Raw genomic sequence first — 19,621 nt, forward strand, 5'->3', positions numbered from 1 at the left:
TGTTTTTACAAATTTATCAGATCATCAGAGCATATCATCAATTTCAGATCTATAAATGAAGTTTTAGATCCATAAATCAATTTTTGGTGAGTGCTTTACAAAGCAACATCTTTGATGTACTGCACTATATAATAAAAGCAAGTCTTACAAGCATTTTTAAAGATATTTTCTATCCCATGCACTAAAGATACATGCTACTTCTTCCATGAAATCCAACCCATGCTTCTCTGTAGACAAGGTTGATCCACATTACACTACAAAAGTTTATTTAAAAAATAATTACAATAATTACAATAGTGTAGGTAATATTATTATTATCAAAAAGTAAAATTTTCTATTATTAAAAAATATGTCAATTATCAATTGTTGAGCTATTGCATAATATAGACAAAGAGTAAATGAACATGATGAGTGATACATCCAAGCATATGAAGAACAAGAAAGAAGAAGATTAGATATCCTTGATGGATAAAGAAATAAATTAAACAATGTTGCATGTATATGCAATTGTTATGTAATTGGATAACTAAGTCAAAGAGCACATAAATGCGTTGAAAAATATAAAGAATAAAGTAAAAAAGATATAGAAGGGCATGATACTATGATTAATAGAAATGATAATGTTGGTATAGAAATTCATTAACCTATGAATCTATAAGAAAATACACAACAAAGATAAAGGGCATGAAAAGAAGCAATTTTACTTATTCAATAGGAAGAAGAAGTAATCCTACATGCATAAGGAGAAGAAGAAGCAAAAGAACATGATAAAGGAAGAAAAATTGATGAACAAGTAGACCAACTTTTTTATGAATATCATAATATAAGAGAAATTTTAGAAGGTTGTTATAATATTTGAAATATAGACATTTAACACCAACATTGTAAGACATTCCATTCAATGGATGAACAAATTAAACCATTGACAAAACTAAAACTAATATATGGTATATGTTATCTTTATAGAAAGATTGAGCTTTTGCTTCTTGAAGATCTCTTGTTTTTAATCAGACAACTATTTTATGAAAAAGATGAATAAAGCAAAGAATTTCAAAAGACTATTGGTAATATAATGAAGCACATGCATTTATATCTCTTGGTAAAAAAGTCAACAATACTATGTTACAAAGATATGGTGTCATAGACAAATATATTTATTTAGATAATAAATACTAGATAGAAAGTAAATGTAAGTAGATTTAATATTATCTTATGATAAAGTTTTTTAAAAGCCAAATAGATGTGTATTTGATTTTATACATGTTTATAGTAGATTCATAGATTAGAAACTTGACCAACAAGTTAGCCATGTATTACTCATATAGATAGTTCATAGTAAAAGCTAATGATGTGGCACATATATGGAAAATTTGCCTTACGAGTTAAGATACATATCTTGCAAAGTATTGGAGGTCCTATAGAATGTCATCATATAGGTCTTAGATAATATATATGGAGGCAAGAGTGAATCCTTCTTTAGTCTTGTCAATGCCTTTTTAGTCCTTGGTCTTATTTTAAGCCTTTTAAATCTTCTTGTTTTTAGCAATAGCCATTCTAATTTAATATTATACCATCTTTAAGTGATTCTTGAAGCTTTTCGAATGACATAAGAATGTATAGATCTTTTAGTTCTCTGAGATTTATGTCCTTGACATATGGTCTATATAGCTTTTGCATATTGAAAGAACTTCAATATTAAGTAGATATTCTTTTATTAAAACAAGGTACAAAGGCAAGTTATATGCAATTGTATATTTATAATCCCAACATTGCACATGAATTAAAGATAGCACATTGTTGTATAATACAAAGTTTGTTTGAAAATACATCAAGATTTTAGATATAGAAGATAAAATAGAAATTGCAACAACAAGGTGTTAACAACTCTAATAGAATCCTAAAAAAATTTCAAAAAAATATTAACAATATTAATCAAACTTTAATCAACTCTAAAAGAAAACTTAAAGAAATTACAAAAAATGTAAAAAATTATAAATTAACTTTAAAGATATATATATATATATATATATATATATATATATATATATAATAAAAATAAAATTTTAAAGAATTAATAAAATAATTCTAAAATAATATCAAATATAATTTTTAAATAAATACTTAAAATAAAAAATTAAATAAATTTTAATAAAATTCTAATAAAATTATAAATTATAAATTATAAACAAAAACCTAATTGTATCTTAAATCTTAAATTTTAAATCCTAAAATTAATCCAAATTAAATCCTAAATTCTAAATCAAACCTTAGTAAAATCTTAATCAATTTTTAACCTTAAATAAATTCTTAATCAATTTTCATATTAATTATTTTTCTTAACTACTTTAATTTGCTTTATTTAAGGGCCTATTAAATAAATAGAAGTATTTTTTTACAAAAGGCAGCATTAGCACTTATTAATTTTACTACCTCCATATCTATTATCTTTATTTTCAAGATAATTTTCTAAAATATTTTTATTTAAGCTTACTTACAACATAATTCTTCTTTTTTCTTTTATATAATGGTTGTGTTACAATATAACAACTTAACCTCAATTTTTTAGCCCAAAAAATGTAAGAACTTCAAAATTGTTTGAGAAAATAATATGAACTTTTTTTCTTTGTCAAAAGCTTATTAAATATTTTCTAATGAATGAAAAAGAGGAGAAAGCAATGATAATATATAGAAATATCTTTGTTATACTAAAGATCCTTATAGAAGAGGTTATAATCTTCTAACTTCTAATGATGTTGTTGTTATTATCTCGAGCTATGAAACAATAGAAAAAATGATGAAAGATATAGTTATTTAATAGAAAGGAGGTTCATTGTAACAAATTCATAAAAAAACATCTTATATACTTGCTACTTTATTATGTTATTTTTTTCTATATAGAGAATGTGGCTAGCATAACCAAATAAAATATACAAATATGAATGTCAATTAAGGTGGAGGTGATAATATAGAGATTATATATATATATATATATATATATATATATTTATATTTGCATCAATTTTTTCTACAATATAAAAAATATTCAATTATCTTATAATATAAAAAGTTGCTCCAAGAATATATTGTCAATGCTTGAATAGCAAGATAGCAAAATTGGTTGAAATACTTTAATATGAATAAAAATAGGTTATATCCAAATGTATATCAAAGACTAATTGATATTTTTGAAAATGTATAACACCAAGAAATTGACATGCATAATCTAAGGCAAAGGATAATTCTTTTGTTGCTTTATAATGAAAGTACAAAAAATATATTTCAAAATTTTTAACATTCTATCACCAATACTCAATATTTTTAATATTCAAATACTTTTGATACTATGACTAAAAATCATTGGTGGCCAAAGATCTTAACTTAACTCTTTTCAAGAAAAAGACTTGTGGATTGTTGCCTTTCTGTGCCATTTGTCCTAAGTTATAAGTTTTGTTGTATCTATGGAATATAGACTTTTGGTGCCAACATCCTTTTTGTTGCTTTGACTTTTTGTAAAGTCTCTCCTCTCCCAACCTCTTTTTTTTTTTCTTTTTTTTTGCTCTTGTTCCTCTAATTTTTTATAAAGTTTTTATTGCTTTGAGTTTTTGTTGTTGTAAGATATCATGTAACATTGCAATGACACTAGGTTTTTAATACCATTGGCATCATCTTCACTACCTCAATCAAATTTATATCATTGTTTCATTTAAAAGCCATGCACATGAATAAAAAGCATGGTGTTTAAAAGCAACAATTATATAACTATGGATGTAGACATTAAAGTGAATGCAAATATTTGCAGTGCATGATTAACAACGTGAAAGCAAATCCAAATTCAAACCCAAGAATTTGTGTTATTATGCATGACCCTAGGACTTCATCAGGTATTGTTGTTTTCAAGAAGGTGCAATTCACATTTAAATTACCAAATTGATAGTGAAATGGAGCCAATTCTCACATCCAATCAATGGTGTGTTGCAAATCATGTGTAGCATATTATATATGTTAGCACCCATATTGTATAAAGACCTTGCTATAACTACATACAAAATAATTATGTTTGTGTAACTACACACAAACATAACCATACACATGATTTCAATGCCTCTTATTGCTCCAGCCAATGGAATATTTTGACTCTACACATAGACACTTGAAGTTGATCTTTTTATATAAGTGGTATAAAAGTAGTATTTACTTCTGCAAAGGACTCTTTTTCACAATTCAATGTCTCCCTTATTATAATTATTATAAAAAATAAAAAATAAAAAAACATAGCAGCCAATCAGTATCCTTCACTATTCTAGCCAATGGGATTTTTTGACATGACATACAGATGCTCAAAGTCAATTTTTTTTATATGAATGGTGTTCATTGTCACATCTTCAAAGAGCTCTTTATTGTAACTTGATTTGCCTTTATTGCATTTGTCACATTTGTAAAGAATTCTTTATTGCAACTTAATTTGCTTTCATCACAATTGTCATTTTGGCAGCCAATCAAAAAATAAAAAAACAACAACACACACACACACACACACATATAATGTAGCTCGGCAGCCAATCAATGCCTCTCATTGCCATTAAAAATAAAAAACACACAATATATCTTAGCTGCCAATTAGTGCTCCTTACTGCAATTTAAAAAAACAAAACAAACAAACAGACATACACAGTATACGTCAACAGCCAATCGATGCCACCTATTGTTACAACCAATGGGATTTTTTGATGCTACATATAGATTTTCTATTTTCATATATATATATATATATATATAAATGCATATTGTTCACCTATCGTCACATCTACTGCAGAGAGCCACACAGAATAAAATCCATGATGATTTGATGTGACACCTGTTCAAAATATGCATATTTGAAAGGAAGACATGAGAAAAAATAAATATTGAAAATGATCTATTTACATCCATTATTTAGGTCCATATGGAATTGGAGAACTAGCTACAGTGAAGAATGTGAAGAATGTGAACGGCGCAACGTCGCCCAAGGCATGAGACAATTCGAGGGGTAGGTTATGAATTTGTGCAAAACAAACTCGGAAAATGAAATATAACTTCTACACCAATGGATACCAAGAAGCACTTCCCTAGCTGCTTTTGGAACCCACAAGACTGCACATTGCCGAACCACTAAACATCATTCTGAACCTACCGGTCAGCATGATCAGAGTTGATCAAGGGGATAGAATGAAGAATCTCCGAGCCTGGTCTGAAGCATGACCTGGAGAATACAACATCGGGCACTCTCAACTCGACTATCCTATTTTTTGTATTCATATATTATTGTAACCACTGTTTTCACTCGCTTTTGTCTACGACGAAAGTGGACGCCGTTCAAAACGGCGCGTGAAAGAACACGGCGTCAAGTACCTGAACACGGTGGATGAGCATCTCCGTACAATCAGTCATCTCACCCCAGCTGATAGATTCCATATGAAAGCTGTTATTTCAAGGGAATCGCTTCTCCCGCTTCCTGAATGAACCACCTCAATACGGTGTTTCATTTGCTGGGGTACTGCCTGCCTGCCCGTTTGGAAGCAATCCACCTTCGTCTCCTCTTGACCAGTACTCTCGCAGTAGCTCCAACTGACACTACCCAGTTTTCATAATATCCTCTTCTGACGTTCGTCTAGTTAAGCGTACCGAACTTTTCTGCAATTCCTTCCAAGTACTGTGTCCTTTAGCGTAGAGAGTCAGAGACTGCTTAGTTTGGGTGGATTGATGTGGCTGGTTTCCCTTGGGTTGCTACAAATATGGAATGAGAAGCAGTTAGAATGCAAATGGTTGTCTTGACTCTTGACAAGGTGTTTACGTTTCGTGGCGTTGTTGGTAATCGGTGGAACTAGTAACCTGAAGATGTTTGAGTCATGGGAGAGTTTTGTAGTGTTGAGAGCGTGTAATTCAAAGCAGTCACTGAGTCAAGTTGAAGGAGTTCTTCTGAAAAACTGTGTGACGTGTTGGAACAGGTGATCAGAGCTGGACCTGTAAGCTCCAGCAATGTCGAATTCGAGCGGCGCTAGGCACCATTGGCGAAGGTCCCTTCAAGTCTTGCATGCGACTTTGCGCTTCACAGTTGCGGGTGTGGACGCTCGTAGAGCCAGAGATAGAGCCATGAACGCAGCTTTTGCTTGGCGCCCGCAGGATGCCCACAATCGAATTTACCGACGCGACCATGTGTGGCCTGCCATTCCAGAGGATCCTGTCTTGGCCGGCTTGGAAAATGACATACAGGATCCACAGTTCCTTCAGATGCTCCCCCCTATCCCTGGCGCTAATCTCTTTGATAATGGTGAGGATCAAATGGCGAGAGATATGTGAGTGCAGGAGTCTTACTCACTCGGAGTCATGCTTTGCTGTTCTAATTGAACTCAACAGAAGCCCGAATTTTTGGTTTGAAGGATGCGGAGTTTGTAAGTCTCGTTTCGTGGCCGCATCGGTTGTGGAATGCAGCAACCCTCATCCAATCTGCATTTCGTGGAAGCACGAAAGCCAACCCTTCTCTCTCTCCCGCACACTCTCATAGTTTTGAGTGTTTTTTGATGTTGGAATCTTTTTTTCTGATGACAAGCTGTTCTCAGGAGCTACTGTAGAATTGTAAATAATCTCCAAGTCGTGGTAGCTCAGTGATTACTGCGACGGGAAGTATAATTTAAGAGCTAACGTAGTACCGATAGTCATTAGCCTCGCAAGTTTTTCCTTCGACACTCCTAGCCAAATCCTCATCTAGATAGTGGACAAGCAGATTTGACCCAGAGGATTCTAGCCTACTTATCCTCACGTGTTAGCTGATTCTCTGTACCTGCATAAGCTGGTCAGAATTGTACCTTTGCCTTCTGTGTGTGAAAGTATATGTGCTGGTTTTGATCCCAAAGAAATTCTAGGTACCAAAAGTGGCACAACTTGCGTATTCCAGCTACCTTGGGCTCAAGTGGCACAAAAGAATTTGTGACTTAATTGCACATTCCATGCAAGACACAACATCCACACGTATAATTTAGCTCAATGACACCTGCAACTCAGCTTCTGAAGTCAACTTGACAATACCCTCATGGGCACTCGAAAAAAGCGGCAATGGTATTCTCGTGGCTCCTATTCGTACTATCTCTGACATGAACAATCCAAAACCACCCACAACCGGGATTTGGTCAAGTTGTGCTTCCAGCTGTTGCCGCAAGGAAACAAAAGTTACCCCCCAGAAGCCATCAATGAGCCGCTAAAACACCAGGGGATAATTTTGATATTGACATGTAAATAAAAACGTATAGAAAAAATCGGTATGTTTATTGATGGTGGTAGTGACTCCGCTGTCAGTCCGTTGTGCATATTGAAAGTGGCTTTCATTGCCTGGATTCTAGCAGGTGAGGCAACAGAAACAAGCGGTGCTACAGATATCAACCAGTGATGTATATATAGAGAAATAGAGAGAGATCGGTAGCAGCAGCAGCATTGCTCGAAACAAGTTGCTTGTGAACGTAGAAGGATTAATCACCAGAGCAGCCCAGGCTATCGTCCACCGGAACTACATAATACCCAGACAACCATCACTACCACCCTGATCGATACTTTCCATTACTAAACACTTGAAAGGGATTCTCTAGCCTGTTCTCGTCCACCACCATGTTCCGGAATTACCCTATACTGTGGCAGATTGTACCCAAGTTGCAAAATTACCACCACTCATGGAACCTTGCAAAGGGTTACCCAACTGAGGCAGAAGGGATAAAATAAAAACAAAAACAAAAATAAAAAAGTCATTTACCTTGACTAAGTTGCAACGCGGAGGAATAACCAGCCTGCGCTTCTTTTTTTATATCAAATTCATTACTATTCATTCGAATCTAACTGCCACTGAAGATCCCCGCGATTCGGCATCCCCTACTCACTTCCATCGACTGATTCCTCACCACAATCCTTCCCAATTAGAAAGATTGGCATGGTGGTGACAAAACCCGCTACACACGACATGCAGCGTAAAAGGAACGATTTGAAGCGCGCTCCCAACTGGGACAGCCAAGCTCCGCAAAGGGGTAACAAGGAAAAGACCATTGTCCGTGCACCAGGAATCCCGCCTAGGCGGTAGAGAGATGTTAATATATAAAAGTGAGGTTGAGCTGGGCTGGGGCGGTGCCGCGCGACGATTCGATCATGCACGCCACAAGCTACAACGTCACCGATCCAAAGCGTGGCATCCACTGCGGGCCACAAAAAAGGCTATCTAATTCAGCCAGCGTTGTAGATTCTCGTGGTAAGTGATTTGCTGACCTGGCCCCATCATGCTGACCTGGCCATGGGAGGATGACGTGGCTTGGTGGCGTGGCTTGCAAAGTGACGTCGAATCCTACATCATGGGAGGATGACGTGGCTTGGTGGCGTGGCTTGCAAAGTGACGTCGAATCCTACATCATGGGCTTCACGGGGACGCTTTTGTGACAATATTTTCATGCCGTTTCTATTTGTGGAAGCCTATTACAGGAGACTTTAGTAGCTTGTCTGTTTTTTTGGTCGGGGGGGGGGGGTATGATTGTGTTGATGGGGCTCTCCAATTGATGCTTTCACATTCAGTGGACAAAGATTGCTTCCTCTGTGCTTGGGATTGTGATGATCAGATAATATTTTAAAATCTGGTACCTGTGTGATGGCTTCTTTTTTATCTTTTTATGGAACATGAAGGGGCAGCCTCTTCCTAATTTGATAATTGGTGGTAACTGGTGCAAGGCAAGAGGTTTTGCTTCATGAATGGACAAGGAGATGCTGACCTTTTAAGAAGGCGAATAGTTCCATCTGATTGACATTCTTGCACTTTGATTCTTAATTTATCCTCTCCAGTCCAGGTACCTGTAATTTTTTTGAGATTTTTATTTTCAGTTTTTAGTTTTATTTTTTATTTTTTTCAACAAGCTTTCCATAAATAGTGATGACAAACCATTTTTTTTTTTTCTTTCCTCTTCCACTTTCTTCTAAACTCAATCTCTTGTCTTTAGATCTTAGTGTTGGGTTGTTCACATGTTGTCAAAAACCATTCTCCTGCAATACTTGACCATGTGATCTTCTTTGAAATTGTTTCCAAATCTGTGAAGGCTTCCTGAACTTAAATTTCAAAACTCCAATTTACTGGGTTGTGGAGAGCTTTCTACTACACACATCCCAATTAAGAGACAAGAAATCCCAGGTTTATGATTTGAGCTCCACTGTGGCAATGAAGTCTCTCTGCATGCACTGGGCTACATGAAGATGGGTTCTAAAATAGAAAACTTTGGATGAAGGGATGTTGTTGAAATGGACCTTTTCCTTGAAACTGAAACATGGTTGGGTTATATTTGAGGATAAATTGGGAATATAACTTTTTTTAAAAATAGAAATTTCAATATCTACCATTTAATTGAAGCTGTTTGTGGTTATTTTAGGGGTTGGTGATGATGAATCTATCAAAATTCTTTGTGAAAATGAATGGTAACCTATCCTATTACAGCTCATGTTGTGATTCTCTTCTCATCTAAAAACACATTTATGTATTAAAATTTGATTTTTCTAAAGGGTTTTCACATATCTTGTCTATGATACTATGAAGTAGACCAAGCAAGCAAGGAATACATAATTGGCTGTGATTAGTTTGCAAAGAAAATAGAAGGAGATTGTGTACTATAAACGGAATTTTTATTTTTAAGCAAAAACTTGGTTCATGAAAAAATCATCAATTATAAAGCAATAGATATTATCCAAACAGTGTGTCTAAAAATCTGATGAGTTCACTTGATTCCAACCAATGTTAAGTATGTTTCACAGTCTGAGTAGGCCATTACCTTAAGCCCCTTCACCACCTCATGTATTTAACCAAGTTGATAATCAGCCTCTATTCTTAACAAAAATAAAAATAAATAAAAATAAAAAAATCATAATGTAGATGATGGTAGTAAACTTAAATTATAAGTTTAAGTTTACTAATTATAGTTTCATCAAATTGTGAATGGCTCATGGCAAAATACAGATTTCGAATATACCATTCTAGATAAAAGTATCTTCCAGGTCTTTAATTTTGTCAAAAGCAGCTTGGCATGTCATCTTATATGCATCTATTTGAGCCCTGTGGATACAAAAGAATGACATAGTTTTCAGGACAAAACTATTTGGGCTTGAAAGAGGCATGCACAGCTTAATTTAACTTATTTTTTCAGAATATATTACAATAGATGAGTATTCAAAAATATATATTTAATATTCTTCCTCCTTTCACCAAAAATCACTTGAAACAAATCAGACAAAGAAAACAAAATCAAACCTTTACCAGATAACACCACCTTCTGAGCTGGCCAGCTGGAAGAATTGGTAAAATCAGGCACATGGTTCAAACTTAGGGATTGGAGGGAACTCAGAGATGTGCCATGAAATCAGCAAGCCAAGTTAACCCAAAGTATAAAACTTTTATAAGGAGAGATCCACATGGAAGCCCAAGTGCAAAGAAAAAAACAAAAAAGAAAAACAACAACTTCCTATCAAACTAACTAACAAAACAGTACAAACAAACAGAAACTCAGCACACCGACAACTGGAATCAAATGGACCTTGATGTAGGTGTATGAATATGACTGTTTACTACACTTCACTTTATGGCTGTTTGGTTGATCAAATTTTGGATAACACCATTTGGTATCGGGCAATAAGTCAACATAGAAGTTTATTAAAATATAGTACAATTTTTTTATTTTATTTTATTTTTGCCTTCTTTATTTGATTAAGAATTGAGTTTCAACTTTTGTAAGGCCCAATTTCTTGTCAAGCAAATAACTCCTTGGGACCAAAACTATCAAAAAGTGTTGCCTTGTTGACACTTATGATGAAAACATCTACCAATTGTTTTGTCTCAAGTGTAAAGGTCAAACATTCAATTTTTCTTTTCCCTCTCTCTGTCAATCATGCTGCTATGGATTTTTGATTGAGTGGTGATTGATTGTAGTGTGAAGTGGCCCTATACATTAACATGCACAGTTGCCATTTGTCCAACCATGGTCTTAGAAATCCATGACTTATCCCATCTTGACTCCCAACTAGTGAAGTCATCACTCAGTGACTTGGCATTGCACATCCCACTCTGCGCTCTATCTCTCACCACGATTAGATGTAAAGCCCCCAAAATCTGCAGCATATCCTTTGCCCCACAGCATTCTTCCTGCAAAGCACACATTCCCTCACACTACTGTTGGATTAGCACCTCTTTTATAACATTCAGAATATGGGAATAGAATGGTCAAGTCCACACTGCCTGCCCATTCCCAGACATGCACCAACCAATGCAAACTTACAAAAAAAACAAAAAACAAAAACCCTATCTGTGCAGTTGTTGCATGTATTGTCAGCAGAATGAAGTCTTCTCAAAGAAATGAAAAAAAATTGATGTTAAATTGTGGCATTGATTCCCACAAAGGATTTGTTCTTTTGGTTTTTTGTTTCCTTCAGCTAACTAATAGCATTGTGAATTCTTCATAGACTTCATCAAAGAAGGCAGAGGGGAGCTTGGTGATGGGGGTGTTTTTTGACACAATAGCAAACACACATGTGCACACAAATTTATGAGTGTTTTCAGTAAATACCCTATTTTCAGTGAGTTCCCTAATTTCAGTAAGTTTCAAGCAAGTTGTTTGATTATTTATTGTTGGCACAATCCACACCTAAGTTGGAGCAAGTGGGTGCAAAAGAATAAACATAATTTGAAAATCAATTCAGTTCAAGCCAAAAATGGTATCACATCCTAACATATTATGCATAGAAGCATGTGTGTGTGTGTATATATATATATATATATATATAGATACGGAATCTTGTCATGAATCTGTCTTGAGAATGAAATGGAATCTTCATGCCTCCTCAGATTTATTAATGTTGATGCTAATTTTATCCAAGAAAATTAGAGGTGTAGAAAATTTATTGAGCTGCAAGAAAAGAAGATGTGAGTATGAAGTGGCAGGCCATAGACAGAATGTTACTACCACATGCTTTTGTCATTGTTGCCTTAAAAAACACAATATGTATTGCATGTTTGTAACAAAGAAATGCAACACTAACAAGAGAGATTGTGCTTAAAAAAACACTATTTGAAAAAGTAAAATCATTTTATAATATCAAATCATATAAAAGTGTTTAAAATCTATTGATGTAGACAAAGACATGAATGTTCAATCTGTATAAGAATAATATTTGGAAGTAACATAAATGAAATAGATATAAACAGATAGACAAATGATGTAAGGCTATGAAAGTGACCATTGACAAGTATGGATTTTACAAAGTACCAATTGGTACCACAAGACTAGTGAGTAAAGAAGAGTAAAAAACATACATGTGCATATTTTAAAACTTAATTAATCCTTCCACTAAAATTTAATTTTCAAAAGCTTGAAATTATTTCCAAAAATTAAAACAAGCTTCACTGTAAGGCTACTTCGAAGACAATTCCATGATTTTTTTGTTGTTGTTGAGCATGTTTAAAATTTATAATTTAACATGGTATTTCATGTGTTTATGTATTTTAGATACCACACAGTCACAATTTTCATCCTGGAGTGTAGTGATTACTGTAAAAACCTAAAATCATAATCTCATTAAAAAAAATACAATGTAAGAACTTTTTAGTTTATTGGTCTTCTCAACAAGTGATTCTGGTTCAAAGCATTTTTCCATGACCTACGTATACCTTGACAATTACTAAATTCCTCAAGGTATTGACAGACACAGTTTTCAAAACTTCATTATTATTATTATTATTATGAGTACATTTAGATCATTTTCATGGTAACGGAAGAAAAATAAAATTATACCTCAACTTTAATTTTTACAATGCACCTTTAACGAGAAATAATATTTACTTATTTATTTTCTGTCTTCTCTGTAGATGAAACTTCAGAGCTTCATGTTATATAATAAGCAATTTATGTTCCTTTCCTGCTATACAAGATTTAATATTTGAAAAGCATCTAATTTTCATCAATTGTTTTAAAACTATCCATGTCTGGCAAAGTGTCGTCAGTGAATAAAAACATTTGAAAATAGTTTCAAAGTTATTAATTAATTATGCCAAAACACAACTACTGCATCTTTTGGACCAAAACCATCACACAAATACCTTGAATATTCTATTCTAAGAATTAAATTTAAATTGGTAAATCAAATTTTGAATGGCTTAGTCAGGAATTTGAATAAGTTATTTAAAATTTGGAAATTAAAAAAAAATGGAAATAGATAAAAACGTTGCTATTACTATTGGAGACATATCATCACAATAAAACCAGAAAATTGAAGCTCATGTTTTAAAAGAACATACAAATCAGCATGTAGAGTAATACATTTGTGTAGTATTACTAGTGCACTTGTATTAGTATGTTTTTATTTTTATTTTTAAAAAAATGATTCAAAAGATAAGTTATCAAAATTTTGATAATTTTGTAGCAACAAATGTAAATCAAAGTCATTAAATTCAAACTTTATTGATTCTAAATCTTGAAAATTATCTTATGTTATTTAAATCTCAATGGGTTTTTGTCCTTAGAAGCCTAATTTAAAAGGTTATGATGTAAAAGTCTTAATAAAGTCACTTGCTTGGTAAAAAATTGCTAATTTGAAAACCCCAACCTTTGATGATAGTTTAAAATAAATGGAGGTCATAATATGGGAATAATTATTTTCTATAATAAGGTTAATATATACCAACTTATATCTCAATTCTAACAATTATAACATATATATATATATATATATATATTTCTAGCAAAATGCTTCTACAAAAATTTCAAGATGAGTTTATGCCAAGTTCCAAGGGGCAACAGTATTTGTTTCTTCTAGAGAAAAGAACATCCTATCTCATCATTTCTACTAGTAACTGATTTGCTGTTTTCCTAAATATATAATATAAAATAAACCAAATAAGGACTTTTGATTTCTAGCAATCACAAGCTTTCTAGGTTGCGACCTCTCACCCTCTATTCTTAGTACCTAAAAGCAACAATTCAAAAGCCAATCTTTTCATATTCAACTACCCAAACATTTTACTCTATTCAATAGTGATATTCAAAACAAAATGAAAATAAATGTACAGAATCATGAGTTTTCGCTACTTTCGATGTACAAATCAATGATTGCGAAAACCCTACCGACAACGCAGCCCACACACTTGACAGGATTACCGACAATGGCAGAACTGACATGGAATCATTTTGTTTACCAACACGCGGACCCCAATCACGCGAACGCGTTCATGACCTTCAGAGTCCACGCGGGTTGCTAAAAAAAAACAAAACAAAACAAAACAACATGAAGTTGCAGAACTTGAGGCTGCTTTCCCACGAACACACATGGCAAGGACCGTCCGGTCGGTCTCACGAATTTAATGTCGTGAAGCCACAACTCTCCATCCATTCAAAATGCTGCATCTGCTCGCTCGGAACATGACTCTGGTTTGATGCTGGACGCAAGGGTCTTGTAGTCATGGTTTAGAACCACGCGCCTGTTTCGTATACTCGAATGTGTGCAGCGTACTGCAAGTACATCGGAGCCGTGTCCGTAATTCAGACACTGGCAAATCCGCGCTTCGATCTGTGGAGAAGGAAGAATTCTCGCCACCGTGAGCGAGAGGTTGGCACGACGTCTTTTTCGTCCACATCGGTGTGTAGAATCGAAGTGCGGCAAGCGTGCTGGGTGGGGATTTCGAGGTGGCACAATGGCATTCATTTTCTTTATATATATATATATATATATATAAATATTATTTCAATCATGATAATGCATAGTTTTATTATATAATACTAATATTACTGAATATCCAGGTTTAAAAGAAATAGCCTTACAGGATTTTATTTTATTTTTAATTTTTTTTCCAGTAGTAAATACTGTAATTTGAAAAATATATATATTCAGTTTATATTTTTAAAATATATATAAATTTAAACAAATAAATAACGATAGGATGAGGTCAGGACTAAAATGGCAATTTGCATTGAGAAAGTAAGAAGAGATATAAGTAAATCAAACAATCAATCTTAGAAACCAAGCAAAAGAATACATGTGTGTCTAAAGTACACACATCTGAATACAAAGTTACTATTAGAAGGATACGTAAGGAATTTTAGTGGTAGTAGAGCAAGAGAGTTTTTCATTCTTTTCTAACTTTTAATTAGAACCCTAGAAAAAGTATTGGATTTTGTGTGGATAATTAAACATTTCGAATTACTAAAAGAACATTCTATAAGGTTATTCAGGAATGGCAAATATTTGTCTTAAAAGGATCAAGAAAGAAAATAGTTGTGAAAATATTAGACATGATTTTTACCAATAGAGATTCAATAGATAATAGGTAGAAATTAAAATATATTAGAATATTCAAGTGACAAACCTTTTAATTATTAAAAAAAAACAAAACTTAATATGTAATAATGCCAATACTTGAAGCTTATCAAAAGTAAAGCTTAACTTATATGGTATCTATATATATAATTTTTATTTTATTTTATTTTTATTTTTTTGAGAACATAATGGTGATTAGCTATTGGCAATATTAGATAGTTTCTATGTGAGAAACAATGCATTTATCTATACAAAATTAAGGAATATTTGACATGATTTAATTATCAACTTGTGTACTAAGTCCTTAAGATGTCTTATATATATAAAAAGTTTTATTATCTTAAAGTTATAATAATAATAGTATTATTTGTCAAAATATAGTATATTTTTCAATATAAGAGGTTTTTTAATAGACTTTGTTAATAAGTCAAGTTCTATTAGACTGTTTTTTTTAGAGATCAAACTTATCAAAGAATAAGAAAAGAACTAGAAGTTAAAGAATAGATTAATTAATCATAATTTAGATTTTACTATACTTTATTTTATTTTTTCAACATTTAAGTCTAACTAAAGTAAAAACAAGTAGAAGAAGCTTTGCTTACACTTGTCACTTAGAAAAAAAGAAGTCTCAAAGCAAGATAGCTTGTTAATTAAAAAACATATGTTTTGTAAGTGTTTAAAATATCCTTTATGATAGTTAAATAAAAGATCTTAGATCACATATTCCATAATTATATAACTTTCAGAGACTAAAGATAGGCAAAAAATATAAAATGATATATTTGATTAAATAAAGAATCCGTGAAATATAGGTTTTAGTATTGCCTACAAGTACAATGTTCACAGAATTGAGCCACAACTTTTTTATGTATACCTTATCAAAAATATCCAAAAGAATAATCTATAAAACAAAACTCTTAACATACCAAAAGAAAGACCAAGAATTCTTGTTGTATTTGTATCTTTTATCAATGCTTTAGAAACATCCTATTTATAAAAATAAATCAATATAGTAAAGTAAGATGGTTTTATAATATTACCAATTATTTATCTAAAACATAAAATATAGTTTGTATAGGATTATCTATATATATAATTTATTTTAACATAAAGATTGCAACATATTTAACACAAATTATTCAATCTATTGTGTCTTGAGATGATTGGTCATCACATGTTTTAACAAGTCACTTATATTTTTCTTTTGCGTGATTTTATTTATGTTTTGGTAAAAAATATATAGATTTAAATTTACTTTTTAGTTTATTATTTTATATTTATTATTTTAATAATAAAATTTAATTTATATAATAAAAATTCAAATTCAAATAATTTTTATAATATCAAAATAGAATCTTCTATGTTTGATGTTTGAATTGCATATTTTAAACTAAGTTTTGTTGTGTTTTCATTAACTGTTGTTAATATATATATTTTTCTCTTCACTCTAATTAACATATGATTATGAATATATATATATATATATATATATATGGGGTAAAATTAATGCCACAAAATGTTTTGCTACTGCCACCAAAACTCTCCATCCACCATATGCTATTTTTATTTAATATATTTCAAATTAATATATATATATATATATATATATAGAATGCCTTCTCAACCATTTAATTGAAACATAAATATAGTAATAAGAAAAAAATAAAAAAATATGTCAAGTGGTTGACAAGTTGTGGTTATAGCAAAAATTGTGATGACATTAATAGTACCATATATATGTATATATATTCTTTTTCTATTTTAATTGATTTATTTTGACAACATGAATTATTTCTAATTATCAATCTTTCATAGCGCATGTGGTGAAAAAAAAAAAAATGTTAGTAAGTGATTAGTATTTCTTTTTTATGTCGTAATCTGGAACACATGCTCAGTTAAACTAATATCAAATGTTGAGTACGTTTTGTCATGTTAAACATGCACAAAGAAAGAAAGAAAAAACAGAAAGAAAGAATGAACGACGAAACAGACGAACGGATGGATGCGTGGATGAATGAAACACCGGTTCCAATCAACTCGTGATTTTTCTCCCAAATATTGTCGTATCTCACTGGATCCGCTCTGCGTTCACGGGAACGGGCCTCATGGCCAACCCTCTGATGTTGTGAGCTCTGAGATAGAAGCACTTCATGGGTTAGGGTTTGTTGCTTTGCATGAATCTGTAGTTTCAGGGTTTGTTTTGAGAGCTGTAGAGATGGAGATGGCGTTGAGGCTGCGATCTGGATTTCCCTCCTGTAGCTCCTCCAAATGTGTACCTTCGAATCGCCGGCGTTTGGAGGTTTCCGGAGATCAGGGTTTACGGGAGTGGAGCTTTCAGGATGCAGGTGGGTTTGTGGTTTTAGGGAATGGGGGATTGAAAGCATCGGTGATGCAGAATGGGGATTTGCGGAGGACGTTGAAACATGTCCGGAGAGAAGTGGTGCGCTGTGCGATGCAAGGAGGCATTGAGAGTGAAGGTGGGGAAGGAGAAGGAGAAGGAGATGGCAAACCGAGTGAATTGCTAGCGACAAGCATCGAAGCTTTCGGGGAGGCGCTCTCGTCGGGGTTCCCGATATGGGTAGCAGCAGCCTGCGTTGCGGGGTTGGTGAAGCCCGCTGCGTTTACTTGGATCCAGGGGCAGGTACAAATCATAGGGCTCAGCATCACCATGCTAGGAATGGGCATGACCATGTCGCTGGATGATCTCAAGGGCGCCCTCGCAATGCCCAAGGAGCTTGTCGCGGGTGTGCTCCTCCAGTACACCGTGATGCCAACCGCAGGAGCGTTAGTAAGCAGGCTGCTCAATTTGCCAGCAAATTATGCCGCAGGCCTCATCTTGGTGTCATGCTGTCCTGGTGGCACCGCGAGCAATGTGGTCACGTACCTCGCGCGGGGCAATGTAGCTCTGTCTGTGCTCATGACGGCGGCCAGTACCTTTTTGGCGGTCATACTGACGCCCATGCTCACGTCGAAATTGGTTGGGCAGTATGTTTCCGTGGATGCGGCGTCCCTTTTCTCCTCAACGTTGCAAGTAGTCCTGTTGCCCGTGACAGTGGGTGTTTTATTAGCGCATTTCTTGCCAGGCCTGGTCCGTAGAGTTAGCCCCTTGGCTCCCTCTGTGGCTGTGGTGACCGTAGCTGCAATCTGCGCGGGAGCCATCTCCCACAGCGCATCTACTATTCGGCAGTCAGGTGGCCAGGTCCTTATTGCGGTGTTAGCTCTACATGTGGCTGGCTTCTTCTTCGGTTATGTCCTATCACGTGTTCTAGGATTTGAAGAATCTACATCCCGTACAGTGTCCATCGAAGTGGGCATGCAGAATTCTGTCCTCGGTGTCGTCCTTGCGAGTAAACACTTTGCGAGTCCGCTAACGGCAGTCCCGTGCGCTGTCTCGAGCGTATGTCATTCAATCTTGGGCAGTGCTCTTGCTAGGTTCTGGCGATCTCGTCGTGCGAACCACCAAACCACTGGCAACGCCACTTTATCCTAGAATACTGGTTTTCGAATTATTTCCATGTCGTAACTTCAGGCAAGTTTATGGCACCCTAGCGCTTGAGGATCGAAGGGAGTACTCAGTCCATTACATGTAAGGATTCTGAGAGCATCCCTACCTGCTATAACATTTTTTTTTTCTAGGAATTTGAGTTAATGTTTGTTCCCTCTTGAGTACCGGAGCATTGATAGCTGTGGTTGGGTGTGCGCAGGATGCTTTACAACCTTTGCTGTTCACTCAATGTGAATGATCAGCCGGCGAGGCAAGTTCTAATGCAAACCATCTATAACACAGAAAGAACACAGTGTGATTTGTCGTTGGAAAAAAAAAAAAAAAAAAAAAAAAAAAAAAAGAACTTTAAAGTTTTATGATTGTCTTACTGCGGCGATTTGGATCAGTGGATCATTTTTGGACTGTATATCTGGATTTGTTGCTGCACTGATCTACTCTATCATGAATTCCCACATACATTTTTGGGAGCTTATTGCTTATTTTTCAATCGCGTGCGGTTGATTTCATAGAGATCTTATAAAAGTCCTCAAGCTTACTTAATCCTTAAGCATTATCAGTTTAGTGCATTGACTGTGTTTAATCACCGTTCTTGGCTCGTTGAACTTGGGTTTGTGCATAGATTTCTTCAATATACTATAAAGCCCACGCAGTGTGCTCAAAAACGAAGGACAGCAATGTTCTGCGATATCTGGCAATTTTGAAACGCAGAGCGTTACGAAGGAAACTTGTAGCGCATCTTGATCGAAAGTCCCTTAATAAGCATCACTGAGG

At 34.1% G+C, this 19,621-nt stretch overlaps 2 protein-coding genes across 3 annotated transcripts; both read left to right on the forward strand.

The window, feature by feature from the left end:
• The first annotated feature begins 5,451 nt into the window (after positions 1-5,451).
• LOC112295149 (uncharacterized) lies at positions 5,452-6,893 on the forward strand. 2 transcript variants are annotated; one of them, XM_073540648.2, is made up of 2 exons: positions 5,452-5,847; positions 5,985-6,893. In XM_073540648.2, exon 2 carries the CDS (start codon positions 6,016-6,018, stop codon positions 6,334-6,336), a length of 321 nt encoding a protein of 106 aa, XP_073396749.1. In that variant the 5' UTR covers positions 5,452-5,847; positions 5,985-6,015; the 3' UTR covers positions 6,337-6,893. The 2 variants fall into 2 exon arrangements, with proteins under 2 accessions (XP_073396749.1, XP_073396750.1); XM_073540649.2 differs by having other exon boundaries at positions 5,455-5,650.
• Positions 6,894-17,359: 10,466 nt separating this feature from the next.
• On the forward strand, positions 17,360-19,193 carry LOC112295499 (putative sodium/metabolite cotransporter BASS1, chloroplastic). Its single transcript, XM_024547198.3, has 2 exons — positions 17,360-18,874; positions 19,050-19,193. Exon 1 carries the CDS (start codon positions 17,360-17,362, stop codon positions 18,833-18,835), a length of 1,476 nt encoding a protein of 491 aa, XP_024402966.1. The 3' UTR covers positions 18,836-18,874; positions 19,050-19,193.
• The last annotated feature ends 428 nt before the right edge of the window (positions 19,194-19,621 follow it).

Source organism: Physcomitrium patens, chromosome 18 (assembly GCF_059467195.1).
Source record: "Physcomitrium patens ecotype Gransden chromosome 18, ASM5946719v1, whole genome shotgun sequence".
Lineage (NCBI taxonomy): Eukaryota > Viridiplantae > Streptophyta > Bryopsida > Funariales > Funariaceae > Physcomitrium > Physcomitrium patens.

Excerpts from the sequence above, each read along its gene's own strand:
- LOC112295149 (XM_073540648.2), top strand. The coding sequence starts at position 6,016 with ATGTCGAATTCGAGCGGCGCTAGGCACCATTGGCGAAGGTCCCTTCAA.
- LOC112295499 (XM_024547198.3), top strand. The coding sequence starts at position 17,360 with ATGAAACACCGGTTCCAATCAACTCGTGATTTTTCTCCCAAATATTGT.